Source organism: Dermochelys coriacea, chromosome 2 (genome assembly GCF_009764565.3).
Source record: "Dermochelys coriacea isolate rDerCor1 chromosome 2, rDerCor1.pri.v4, whole genome shotgun sequence".
Lineage (NCBI taxonomy): Eukaryota > Metazoa > Chordata > Testudines > Dermochelyidae > Dermochelys > Dermochelys coriacea.
Window position 1 is genome coordinate 40,718,191 of NC_050069.1, and position 14,755 is coordinate 40,732,945.

The 14,755-nt window shown below is 36.7% G+C and overlaps 1 protein-coding gene across 19 annotated transcripts in view; it reads right to left on the bottom strand.

The window, feature by feature from the left end:
• Window positions 1–14,755, bottom strand: part of VPS13B (vacuolar protein sorting 13 homolog B) — a 921,736-nt gene that overhangs the window by 820,578 nt on the left and 86,403 nt on the right. For all 19 annotated transcript variants that reach the window (XM_038388370.2, XM_038388367.2, XM_038388371.2 and 16 more), the window contains exon 4: window positions 7,393–7,513. In XM_038388370.2, the coding sequence (XP_038244298.1) occupies window positions 7,393–7,513 (121 nt within the window). The remainder of the gene's footprint in view (window positions 1–7,392; window positions 7,514–14,755) is intronic.

A 14,755-nucleotide genomic window follows, 5' to 3' on the forward strand; every position in this document is an offset into this window, starting at 1 on the left:
AGGCTACTTTTCTTCTGAATGACAGAATCTACGTCAGGGACTAATACACTTTAACTAATATGCTTTCATTAAACACATTTAATTAATTCATCTCAACTTTTCTGAGTGTCCATGTGTTGACAAGGCCTCAGAGTACATACTCCTGCTCTTTTCCCTCCCTACAGGATCCTCATTGGCTAGTAAAAATTGATAATTTTGGCATTTAGTTAGGTGGGAGGTTGTTTTTAAACTTTTTCTGGAATATTAATTTAAAGACTTAAATTTGAAAATATTTACTTAATAAAAATTGTTCCTTCATCAATCTCATTTAACCTGTGCCCATGTGTTAATAATTGTTCATTTGCACTCCAGAAAACAAAAACAAAAGTTTCAACACAAAAAAAAAAATCTATTTCAATATTGACTAATTGAAGACCATTCCTAAATATAAAAATGCAGGAAATCCCAAAGTTGGGGTCCTTTCACAAACTTTAGAACTACTTCCTCTTTCTGATACAATATTGCAGTCAGTGAAGTCTCATTTAAGTACAAATTCTGTAGGTGTTGGCCACAGCTCCATAGTTATGATTGAGCTGAATAAGACATCAAGATCAACCTTAACCCTGACCACATACATATTTCTCATATCATCATACATTAAAGTATAATTAGAAGTTTTTATACAAGATGTACTAGAATACTATCTTAACATGACTGTTTACTCCAGATTAATGCAACATTTTGTATTAGAACATGAGGAGATGTCTAGTTAGAAATAATAACTGAAATAAAGTGATTTTTGAAGATAAAGAAGTAGAACTCAGGATTACGTTTTAAAATATTTTTATGAAGAGTTCTGTAATTTTTCTTCCTGTTCCAGTAATTTTATGCTGAAATATAGATTGAGAAAATATTTTCCAATATATGCATCGCTTTGGTATAATACTATTTTACATAAACATGTGTTTAAATACAAATATGAGAAAAGTTGTAAGGCTATAATTGTTAAGAACTAAGAGTACAGAAATGGTCTAAGAAAGTTTTAAGCATATAAATATACCTAATTATATGTACTGAAAAATAAATTCAAATTTACTGTGGTCAGAGCTGAAGCTGCTATGTGAATTTTGATTTATTTGCACTTGCATATGAAGGTATTGATTGAAATATTATGTATAAAAATAAGAAGTGATTTCTGAAGTTTGTGAAAGATCCTTGATTAAGGATTTCCTGCAGTTTTAGTATTTATCATTTAAGAACGGATATCAGCAATCATCCCTCCATGTTAATAGATTTGTATGCAATTTGACCAAAATTTCAGACGAGAGATAGTTAGCATTAAAGTTGAGATTCAACTTCTATTCCAACTCTCGTTTTTCCAGTCTATCATACAAATATTGGGCTGCAATTTTCTTCATTTGATTTCATCCTAAAATGTGTGTGGGCTTTTTGGTCCACATTTAAGCAACACTGATTAGCCGTTTTCAATTTATACGAGTACAAATTCACATAATTCCCCTGTATACATTCTTATCAAATGATTTGCATCTGCATAATTATAAAATGGCTGAAACTGAACTCTTAGCCATGTTTCAAAACAGTTATTTTACATATCCAAATTTGGTTTTAAGATTTCCCTAGAACATATTCAAAATCAACAATATTCAATATCTGAGTATTTTTTAAAGATTTAATATGAAAGGTTGACCATACAATGTGCAATAAACCTTTCATTATATTAAAAATATTTTGAACAAGCTTAACTCCCACATAATTATTTATTTTTAGACATTTCTATTATGCTATGATCTTGCCACTATCATGAGTGTATTAAAGCATAATAAATATGATATTAAGGAGGCAAAGTATTTCTTTGGAGACTTGTGTAAGAAAACAAGATGGAATCCAGGAGGCCAAGTGAAAGCTGTGAATATTAAGCTGTGAAATTTACAGTTCTCTAATCTTACATGACCTTTTCACTAACTGAATCTGCCCTTTTGCCCTACTGTCAACCAACTACTGAAATGAACATGTAGAAGTATAAAACTTGCTAAAAAAAAAAGCTTGTAACTGAAATTCAAAAGATGAGAAATGGTAAAATGTACTAGCTCATCCTTGATGAACATTAGAATACAGACTAAAAATATTTGTAGAAGGAGTTTTAGTATTATAAAGTGCTTGATTCCTGTTTATACTAAGACCATTTTAAACTGCTCTGAAGGTGTAATGGAAAAAAGTGGAAGTAAATTATACTTACATCCACATTAAAACCACATTAAATGATTAAAATGGTGTAAAGTGGTCTCCGTGCAAATAGGAATCAGGCCCCAAAATATTTAGGTTTTTAAAAAAGTTGTAATGTGCACAGTACAAATATCAATTAGACTATATTTTATGATAAAAATTGAAATGGTCCGATTCTGATTTAACTTGCACTGTTTTCTTCTGATGTAACTTTAATACATTAAATGGAGTTACTCTTGATTTGCATCAGAGAAACAGAATCAGGTTCAGCAAAACAAGTGAAATCCTTACCCCGTTAAAATCAATAGCAAAACTCCCATTAATTTCAGCAGGCTCAGGATTTCACTCATATTTAAATGTAAAATGAAAAGAGCTCTCGGTTTTTTTTTTAAATTCTGAAAATATTTAAAACAAAGCTTTTTTTATTTCGAAGCCTGATATATCTTTAGTTGTATTGTTATATTTCAAAATAATGCAAAAAAAAAAAAAAAGTGACATTTTTTCTCTGATTTAAATCTTCACACTTACATAATGATCATTTAAATGTGGTTTCACATAAAACTCACATGCTTATGGAGAGAATATTGCCTTTCTACAGTTTCATCAATATTCAGTCAGCTAAGTCTCCTATAAGCTTTAGGTGAATTATAAAGATATGATAGACTAAAGTATATTAAAATGTATAAAATTCCTAAATATGCAGGAAAATATTCACAACAGAATGCACTGAACTGTGGCAAAATTTATAAGAACCATGAAACACCATGAGGAAATTCAGAGAGCAGAATGCTTATACATTTAATTTTTAAAATGTATACGGAACGCAATTTCATTTTTTTAAAAAATACTGATTTCCTCTCTCCTAATATCTTAGTCATAGGGCATGTCTATACTTACAGCTAGATTGGCACTGCTGCGATCGATGAAGCGGTGTGGGTTAGCAGGTCTGGCGAAGACCCACTAAGTTAATGGCTGACGCTCTCCCGTTGACTTCTGTACTCCAGCTCCCGGAGAAGTGCAAGGTAAGTTAGAGAGAGAGCGTCTCCCGTCAAAATAGTGAAGCGTAGACACCACTGTAACTAGATATAAGTTACGTCGACTTCAGTTATGTAACTGACGTAACTGAAGTAGTGTAAATTAGGTCAACTTTCAGCCGTAGTGTAGACCACCCCATAACAATCCCTTCTGTTCTCAGAGGTTATGGACCATACAGCAAGCAGCACTAACTGCAAAGATGTACTTCAGGTTTCTGCAATTTTGCTTCAGTAGGAATCTGTATTTCCCCTTCAGTCTCCACAAGGCAACTTTCTGGCATGATCAAGGCAATAGTTCAATCATTGTTTTTCAGCACCATCAGAATCTGAATATGGCTTCACCACCATGGCAGCAAAGGGTAGACAGAGTCCTCAGGTATCATAATTGGCACAGAAACAGTAGCAGTGTTCCAGCTTTGTGGAGCAAGTAGCATCCCCTCCACCTGTCCAAACGGAAATTCTTTAATATTCCAGCTTTATAAGCCTTTCAAAGCCAATCAGTTTTGACATCCATGATGCTTTCTCTGTAATCCACTATAGTTTGCCTAACCATAACGTAGTAAGATTTTCCGCTGTAGAAAACTCTGATTATGGGAATAAAAAACTGGGAAGCGAATTCTATCAATAGTTTCCTGCAGTTTTGGTGCAAAACAATTATCAAAGTTAAAAAAAAAATCTGAAGTTGCTTTCTCTTTCATCAGTAATTATTTTGCTCAAATATAAAGTGAAGGAAGAACTGGACCTCACAAACTAAATAGGATCAGACTGGATGAGTGTGATGCTTCCCAGGGCTAGGCAGGGTTGTGAGGCATCTTGCTACCACCTGCCCTTAGCGTGAGGAAGCCTTAACTGTGCCTGCAATGGATCAGCTTGCCAACTCCACCAGCCACAGACAATACAAGAACTCCTCTCTATGCCCCTCTGTCTCTTTACAGGTTAGCAATAAGCACACTCCACCTTGAGCCCTCAGGGCAAGCATTTCCCTGGAATGTTCAGCCCCTGTTCCGCTCACAGTACTGACAGATTCACTGCTTCCAAAAAGAAAAGGAGTACTTGTGGCACCTTAGAGACTAACAAATTTATTTGAGCATAAGCTTTCGTGAGCTACAGCTCACTTCATCGGATGCATTTCCGATGAAGTGAGCTGTAGCTCACGAAAGCTTATGCTCAAATAAATGTGTTAGTCTCTAAGGTGCCACAAGTACTCCTTTTCTTTTTGCGAATACAGACTAATACGGCTGCTACTCTGAAACTGCTTCCAAAGAAACAGTACCCCTCAGCTTACCAGTTTCACCTCATATCACCACTCAACTTAACACATAACACTTAGATATGTTTATAGTGAAAATCAAGTATAAGTTTATTTAATAAAATAAATTCAAATAGCAGCAAGTAGAAGTATTGGAAACAAATGGTTACATATAAAAGTAAAATAAATAAAAGCATTCTAAAAGCCTACACTTGAACTCTGTATTCTCATGTCTTGTAGTGTTCACCCAAAGTTCTTGAAGAGCTCTATAATGCGACTTGGCTGTGATCCTCCTTTCATCAGACAAGTACGTGGTCAGCTTGCCTCCCCACTGAAGGACGCTGTGCGTTTCCCTGTACCACCAGATATTCCCTAACAATGTCGTTAGTCATTAACAGGACACTGCCTGCTGTTTGTTTCATCCTGTGAATTTCTTCTCTTGTAGGTTTCGCAATAGTTTCTTCTCCTGTGGCTCGGTATGCAAATAGGCCTACACTGTGAGGCGAACGAAAAATGCATGACCAGACAGGGAGATATGTGTATGTTACCTTCCGCCTGAAAGGAATATGCATGAGGCATGTCACCTCCAAGGTGACCTGCCTTAACTCCAAGACCTTACCATAATTTTCAGTATAAATATACAACTCCTTAAATATTATCCATACATACATTTTGCAATGATTACAATGACCAGTGGGCTACTGGCTCTCAGTAGAGCCCTCATATACCACAGTTCAGTGAACTATTATGCATATATCTGACCCAGAGCATTCCTGTTAAAACCCTATGCACCCCCTGTGCATTCTCTCACTTGGCACCATCACTACCACCACTCTGAAAGTGGTCATCTGTTTACCCTGGAAAACTGTTTCTGCCAGACTGGTGATATATCCCTGCAAGCTAACAGCCCTGAATTTTCTCCCACACGTGAATATTTTGTGCTGAACTCTATCAAGCAGCTCTTCCTTCCAGTACATTACACCAGACTCTGAGAAAATACCTGGGCCTTTGGGAAGCTCATGTTGAATTGAGTGATTCCAGCACTCTGGTGTGATGCTTGCTAAACACCAAAAGTAGTCTATTTACAGTGGGAGATATGCAACTTTAATAAGAGTGAGATATATGGATTAAAGCCTACCTAGGACATGACATCTAAATCATAGAACAAGATTCACAGTATTTGGATTCCTATGTTGCATATCATATGGAACATCTGAGTGACATGGAAGGTGGCTGATGCTAGATGCATCAAAGATACAAAACTGAACTTGGAGAACTTAGCTCTGCTGAAAGTCTGTCATGATGCATCCAAAGACATCAGCTCTTACTGATGCTCGCTGGTAACAGTCCAAATTGTTGAGCTTTTCACACTGATATACTGAGTGTCCATCCCTTCACCACACCACTGACTGCGTAGAATGTGCCTACAGACCAGAAGTGACAATGTATTTACAGATCCACAAGAGCATCAAGGTTACAAAGTAACTACTGAAGCACTAAGAGAAAAACATGATAACCAGGTGTTGATGCTTCACCAAGATACTGACATGCCCAGCAAGGTGCTCTCCTTAGGCAACTACAGGTTTCTGCCTGGAAAAGCGCATTTCATGATGCAATTGTTCTTGGAGAAATGCCCCTCTTGGAGGGTCTACGCTCCATGTGATGCCCGTGTTCCAAAAAGCATGCCTCCAGAGCACCTATATCCTGAAGATTCTCACAGAAACCAATATTCCAACGTGCCAAAACCATCACTGAGGAACCTATGATTTCCCACACAAGACTTCTGCGGGTTGGGTCAGGATAACTACGTGTCGGAACCTCATGATGTGGAGATGGGACACAATGAGCCAAGATGGACAAACTCTACTACCACTGAGCTGAAGTGCTGCCCAGGTAGGAGATGTGTGCCAAAACTCCTGTATATCCAAGTCACTGAAGTTCCAGACTTCCTTCAACACCAATCAAGACAAACAAATCAAAGCAGTCTTTAACCCTTGGCTCTAACACAGATGTCCATGCACCAAAGTGAGCCAAAACAACATAATAGAACCATAGAAATGTAGGGCCAGAAGGGACCTCAAGAAATCATCTAGTCCATTTCTACACACTGAGGCAGGATGATCCTCGTGCTATCTAGGCTTTTATCCCTTGATATATTTCCTAACACAAAGTGATCTGCACACAAACTTTAATGTCCTCTCCCAAGGTCAGATTAATGAGACAACTACTAACTTCAGCTCTCTGCTACTTTGACACGGTAGAGAAAGGCCTCATCAACTCTGAAGGCCCACAATAATAATAATGTCCAAAAAAAAGACCTAAAAAACTGGAGTGCCCTAGACCTAGATCAATAAGTTTGCCAAAAAGAAAAATACCACAAGGAAAACATCCAATGCTACATGCACAAAAGAGGATGATTTCTTAAATTCACATTAGCACACACTGAAAACCTTGTAAGAAGACAAAGAAAATAAGATATTGAGATAAGCTTCTCAACTTTTCTCATCCCGAAGACACAGATGTACATCAGCCAAAATTACTGGAAAAACTCGAGCACGCTAGTCCTTGTGCAAAGGCCTACCAGTAATTAGCAGGAAAAGATGTGTCTTTTCTTTAAGTTCAAGTTTTATTTTAATTTAGCTGTGTTTTGGAATACTGCTAGATCCTTTTCACCTCAGCGTAATTTGTGGATAGTCAGCACTTCTAAAACATCAGGCTACTATTAGCTGCCTAAATATATTTAATGCACCTAACTTTAAGCACACAGATTTGAAAATTTGGGTCCAAGTTAATAAACCTTTAACCTATTTTATTTATAAAATCCATACAAAGCATACAAATAAACACAATTACAATCCAGTTCATGAAAGGTATGTTGTACATTACCTGGCGGTAAATCAGGATCAGAAGGAGCAGTTTGCTGGATTCGTCGTGGTTTCATTGCTGATTTTGCACTCTCTATGGTACTGCGGTTCGTTGAACTGGAACCGCTGCTTTCATGATCTTCCTGGAAATCAAACAAATATTAATCTGAATTATTCAAAGAAGAAAAAAATTAACTAAAGAGCAGCTGAACATAAGGGATTTATGATTGCTAGATTTGATAAATATAATATTTTTGCTAGTATTGTTCCTTGTACACTACAGTTTGTGTTTAACCATAAATTACACAGTAATTTGGGATTAACTAGAAAGCAAAAAACAGATGATTTGAAATGCAAATAAAAAAAGAGTATCAATCCAATATTTAATTGATTGGTTTTGTTTTAGCAAAAGTCGCACATTGTAGTGCTGACCGTAATTAGCTGCAATTCAGACAAAACATTCCTGAAAAAAATCAAAGAAAAAACCCTACAGACTATAAAAATAAATGTGAGATACACTATCCACCTTTATCGGATTAGCCTAAGTGTTTGCTCATGAAACAATCTTGAACAGTTCCAACATGTCAGAGTCATGTCCTTTCTACCACAGTTAATTAAAGCTGCCTCATGAAGCAAGACATTCTCTCAGACCCTTAAAACAGCAAATACTGCCCTAAAATAGATAAACAAACCTGAAGTAACTGCTCATCTTTAAGCTTTTATATGACTGATTTACCTTCAGTACTTTGGCAACAGAGAACATGGCTCACTCATAAAATAACTGAGTTAAAAATGTATGTTAAATGATAAATACTTGCAACATAGAAAATTCACACACACAAAACTTAGTTATGTGGAGTTAGGGTTGCAATGGCTCAACTATTGTGTCGTGTTCCCTGTGCCCTTCCAGAATGTGCGTTTATCATCAAAACTCATATTTAGAAAACAAATACATTATGGTTAATGCCTTATCATAAGAATATTAATATTACAAGAAGAAAAAAAAACTTAATTCTGCTGCCTGTGATCCCTGCCCCAAGGTTCCCTTAGGGAGATCAGAGTACTTTACCCATTCTTAAACCTTTTTATCTGATGTGAAATCAGCCTACCAGCAGCAAGTATGTCCTGGATCATAATGCTGCCCAGATCACAAGGGTTTGCTGGAGTGTAGGAACACAAGTCCTGTTAAGAAACTATAATGGGCAATAAAAGTGGCAGTGTTTTATGGAGAGGTGACATTCCTAGTTCCTGTTGTCATTCCTGCTACAACACTGTTAAAATTGCGTAGTTATGTTGTGGGAGAAGTGTCATCTTCAGTCTGTATTTCCTGATTTTCTAACATTTCTTGTTTAATGTTCTTGTAAGAATTACATGAGGGGATCTTAACTCTGTATTTCTTGGCCTTTCAAAGTTTCCTCAGACAACATGAAAAGCATGTCCAACTTATGAAAAGGTCTTAAACTTAAAGAGATGTAAATACATTCAAGGGAATGCCACAACCTTTCCATTTCATATTTGGAAGAGGGAGAAAAACTATTTATGTCAATTTCCCTGATCGACAAAATGGAGATAACATTTCAGGAAGAAAGGCAGAGAGAATATGTACCAACACCTTGGTCTGGAAGAAGACTAAATACACGACAAAACATAAAATAAACTAGCATACTGACCCATCTAAATAAGGAGGACAAGAAAGAATAGGCCTTTTACAGAAAAAATGAATCCCAAATGCTAAAAGGGCAGAAGAGAAAGCCTATTAACAAATAAAACTTAAGATATCACCGTGACGCTCTCCAGCGGCAGTCAGGGCTGAGATACACCTCACCACCACCTGCCGCTAGAGTGAAGCAGATCTGCCTGATGCCTGCTCTAGTTCAGCTTCCTGAAACTAACAGTCTCTGGTCAAAGATAAGTATGGTCTTCCAGGACTCCACAGAGCTCACCCTCTCTTGTGCAGACTAGAGACAGACACACACCAATCCCCGAGCCCCTCTGCCAGTGTGACTCTGTCGTATCCAGCCCGTCACTGGACACTCCCAGAAATAACCAGGTATGCCTGTCTCTGAAGAGACAGTGTACACATAGCTTGCATGGCAAAACTCAGGATTAGGTCCCTTATAACAACACAGCACTGGAATCTACTTGTAGGGAAAACAAATAAATCTTAATCTTTGTAAATAAACTTAAGAGCTAGTGAGCAAAGATAATAAACAGGTTACATGTAAAACAAAAAGGTATAAAATGTTTCCCTTAGGGTCCAAGTTTAGTTAAATCCTTGTCTAAAGCAGTGGTTCCCAAACTTGTTCAGCCACTCGTGCGGGGAAAGCCCCTGGCGGGCCGGGCCGGTTTGTTTACCTGCCGCATCCGCCGGTTCAGGCGATCACGGCTCCCATTGGCCTGGAGCAGTGAACTACGGGCACTGGGAGCCGCAATCGGCCAAACCTGCGGACGCGGCAGGTAAACAAACCGGCCCAGCCCACCAGGGGCTTTCCCTGCACAAGCGGCGGAACAAGTTTGGGAACTACTGGTCTAAAGCAATGTCTCACCTAAAGCAACTTCCCAACGTCACTAGCCCTCATGGCCAGGATGCAACTTTCATGAATGCCAAAAGCAACATCCTCTTTACTTCCCCAGTTTAGGACAAGAGGCCTTGTTCCTTCCTCTTATAGTTCAATAAATCTTTGAAATATTCCTTTTGAAGTGCACTCCTAGATAAGACTCTTTTCCCCTGTGGCTGGTTCTCCAGTGTGCTCCCCACTGTTGGTTTCACATTTCCCCCCCCCCCACACACACACACACACACAAGCCCCTTCACACCTCCCCCAGTCAACCTGTTTTTTCACTTGGCTCCACATGCAAATGGGGCTTCCATTGTGTTGCCTTATAATCCTTAATTTACATCAGAGACAGAGATAAGAGTCTGGCAGAAGACCTGTTTGTTCCCTTTGCCTTGTTACAGGCTTTAAAATATAATGTCAGTGTGTGTATATATACATACACACACACACACACACACACACACACTTTCTTATATATTGTCAGTACATACATTTCACAGTGATATTAATGACCAGTGTGTCATCAGCTTCCATTTGATACCTTATAGGCCACTTTTTGGATAAGTACAACAAAAGCAATGTGTTGTACAGTGAGTTTGTCAGGCCTGATAGGAATTGCTGACCCAGAGTAGCGAACCCTTTGCAAGCTGGCACTAACATCTCTCTGTATCTCAACAGAGTAGTGAACTGCTTTCTAGCTGGCACCAATGGATCTCTGTGTCGCAAACACAAAAATTTGTTAGTCTCTAAGGTGCCACAAGTACTCCTTTTCTTTTTTGCGAATACAGACTAACACGGCTGCTACTCTGAAACACAAAAGAGATATTCTAAATGTGGGAAGATAGGAGAGAATAATAAAATAAATTTTCTCCAATCTTATTAATATGGCATATGAGCCTACTACCTTGCACCTTCCTCATGGTCTACAAAAGGATAGAAACTTGATCTATCAGAAGCTTATGAGCAAGGTCCTGATTTCTTCAAAATCTCAAACTTTCTGCTGAAGAATTAGAGATCACTATAGTGTCTACCTTCCTAGCATCTTATCAGTGAAGAAAAAAGTTTCCCAAATCCTTCTGGAAACTAGAAATGTGCACAATTTGAAGATCTACTTCTATATGCTTTTCAGAGGGAGACTTCACAGATGTTTCGGCAGGTCTAGATGCAGCACTTCTCTTAACAGCTTTGAGAAAATGAGAAAGCAGAGAACTCTTGATGGCAGCTGGATTCTGTTTTTTGTACAAGGCTCATTGCAGCCATGATGGCCCAACTAGGATGACAAAGACTGTCTTTCTCAATCCTCCAAGGATTTTTATGAATAAGTGATACCAAAGGGGAATGCAAAAGACATACTTGTTTCGCAGAAACAATGGTTCCCAGCTGAGTTTCAGATTTCTTTAGAGTTGAGATTGTGCGTGCAGAAATTACAAGTGATCTTCTGTTGATCTTAAATTAGGATTAACTGGTCATTTGGGTGATATGGGACATCTCATCTTTTTATATAATTGATCAGTAATTGCTGATCAATCATATAAACAAATTAAGGAATGTTGCTGATATTGTCTGGGACTATGTTCCAGCGATTCTGGACAAAACTAGAAGATAGGAATCAATTGGTCATTATGGATAATAGAGCATCTCACCAAGATTTTGTTTTAACACCTGTTGTTCAGCACCTCAACATATTGTAGAGTCTCATCAGTACAATATTGTTCTCTTGTCCATGGACCTTACAAATTAAATTTCTGATTTGGAAGGATACCTGAGCAATAATGACACTTGGATATACCTGCCCTCTCACATCCTCAACACTGAGAAGACAAAAGTTTTGCTGTTCAGTAGAGATCTTTTATAACAGGAAGCTTGCTCATCTCCTTCACTTGTAGAGGAGAATTTATTCATTGATTTCAAGTTAAGAATTTTGGCATTATTTTGACCATGCCCTTTTCTTAGAAAACTGTTTCAGATTCTGTACAAAAAAAGTGTGTTTCTGATGAATCATGCATTTTTATTTATCTTTTGATCTTATCAAAGCAACAGATGCCCTGCTCAATAAGCATGATCCCCTCTTTCCTGAGCATGTGGTAGAGCCACTGCCACTTACCATTTACACAGAATGTTTTGGAAGGACTCGTTACTGATATGAACTTAAATTAGCATTACCTCTCTTTAAACCACTAATGGTGTTGACCCTAGCTCCATTCAAATTCTACTTTTTCAGCCTCGTACTAACCAGTGCACACTCTCAAACCACCTGTCATACAAGAATCCCATCAGCATGTGCAAAGTCTACTGGCAATTGCACTTTTGCAACATGACTCCTACAACATAGAATTTGCTTATGCCTAAATCAGTCTCATTTCATTCCTCTCCATTTATAAAAAGCTCTGTAAAACTTTTTTCATCCTGTAAGGTTTATTTTTTTAAGGAAAAAGACCTTTGTTTCTGAATAAGCTCCAATTTCAATCTTTATTTTTATTTAAATAGATCCTATCGTTTGTTGTTTGAATTAAAAATATTAAGATTGAGATTTTATTATATTTTTGTTATATTGCATTTGTTTTTAATTTTATTACTTACTGAGCAATTAGTCTTTGCTGAGAGGGGAACAGTCTGCAATAGTTTGTTTATTGCGTTGGATCTAACAGGGTAGTCAAAATAATATCAACGTGCTCCAAAATGGTGACAAAAATAATACACAAGCACCACCCTGCGAAACATAACTATACATTACTATTAATAAGGAAATTCTAATAAAAGACTCTACTTTATTCCCACCTATGTGAACACTTGTAACAATATGTATCTAGATACAGCTTAAAAACAGCTCAATCTCAGAATCATAGAATATCAGGGTTGGAAGGGACCTCAGGAGGTCATCAAGTCCAACCCCCAGCTCAAAGCAGGACCAATCCCCAAATAAATCATCCCAGCCAGGGCTTTCTCAAGCCTCACCTTAAAAACCTCCAAGGAAGGAGATTCCACCACCGCCCTAGGTCACCCATTCCAGTGCTTCACCACTCTCCTCCTAGTGAAAAAGATTTTTCCTAATATCCAATCTGATATCCAACATGATACAATAGTTTTTGTATGATACAATTAGTTTTTCCTAATATCCAACGTAATACAATAATGTTTGAAAGTACTACTATATTTAGTGCTAGCTAATATGCACTAGTTTCCTTAAACTACACAATTATTCGACAGTTTCTGTATAGCATGTATTGTTTTTAAAAAAAAAAACATTTTTTTCTTGCACAACAGCTACTGATATATTATAAAATAAATGTCATACTCTAATTACTAGATGACAACTACTCTGGCCATGACCTTACAGGAACTAGATTCCTATTTAGTTCTACTTACATTCAAAAAAGTTCTGTAATTATACACTTCTGCTCAATGTTAACTTTAAAAGCATGCTATTAATTTTTCAAACATGTGGCTGTCTCATCTACCCAGAAGTAAAACACGTTCATTAAAGAGAAAACGTTCCAAGTGAACTGCCAAAACTAGCATAATTATGAAAATATTTAACACTGAAACCAACTGAAATCACATTCTGTATATAGATTACAGTGATGTCATAACAAACATCACAGCCAAAATGCACTAAAACTACTGCAGTCTAATAAATCTAGCTCACACCACATGACAAACATTTTAAAGTTAAAGAAACTTTTTTAAAAATATATATTTCTAAAATGTCATTAGCTGCAAAGTTTAGTAAACTGCATTTGCATTTTAATAATGGGAATGATTGCTAATATCAATTATAACAATAGCTATCTAAATTGTAAAAAGGCACAAAAGTGTATTTTAAGTGCTTATCTTTACAGAGAAACAGAATAATTATTTACTAAAAATATTTTGTGAAATAACTATGCAATAACTTATGATGCTGGCCTTTAACAATAATTTAGGTTTGCTTTCAATACTGGACATAATAAAGAGCATCTTTAGTGTAAATAAAGAAGATATCTATTTTCTTCCTAAACAAAAATAAACTGGGCATATTTATATAATTAGAAAGTAAGTATACGGAAAATTATTATTTCCTATCTTCTCCTCCATTCAAGCACCAGAGTATGTAATCTACTCAAGTTGTTCTTGTCCTAACTTGGCTGGTGATCATACAAGTCCCATGCATACAGTCCTTACATGCGTAAAGTTACTCACATACATAAATGTTCGCAGAATCTGGCCTCCCCTGAACCACCCACAAGCTCTTCAGAGAAGGGACCTCATTTTAATGTTTTGTAAAGTATCACGTGCACCTCTAATGCTGTCTGAGTAATAAGTAAAATATCCATGAGACATATTTTAATAAATTAAGATTAATGTTCTGTCAAATTTAACTTGAAATATTTGATAAATAAAATGGCTATTGCCATTTTGTCTAATATAAGCTATATCTCACAGTGTCAGAATACGTGCTCTGAATTTTACAGTAACCTTTTCCCAATAGTCTATTAAATATTTTATTTAAATAAAACAAACAACTCTTTTGCTTTAATTCATTTTAGAAGATTTTTTTTCCATTTTAAAACATGCTTCACAACACAAGCTTTGTTTAATTTGCAAGACTTCCAAGATGTCTAGTGAGAATACTTCATGGGAGAAGAATGTTTTCTCGTGGGGATCACATGGTTATTTCTGCAAATATTGGCCTATGCTCTCAAAAAAACAAGTAAAAATGTCATTTCTTTAAAATAGGGGAAATCGTGGTAAAAAAATCGATTACAGTTGTGTATTACACTGCAAAAATCATACTGACATAGTCCATCTAGCTACTTTTCAGAAACCTCCTTGCACACTTATATGGGT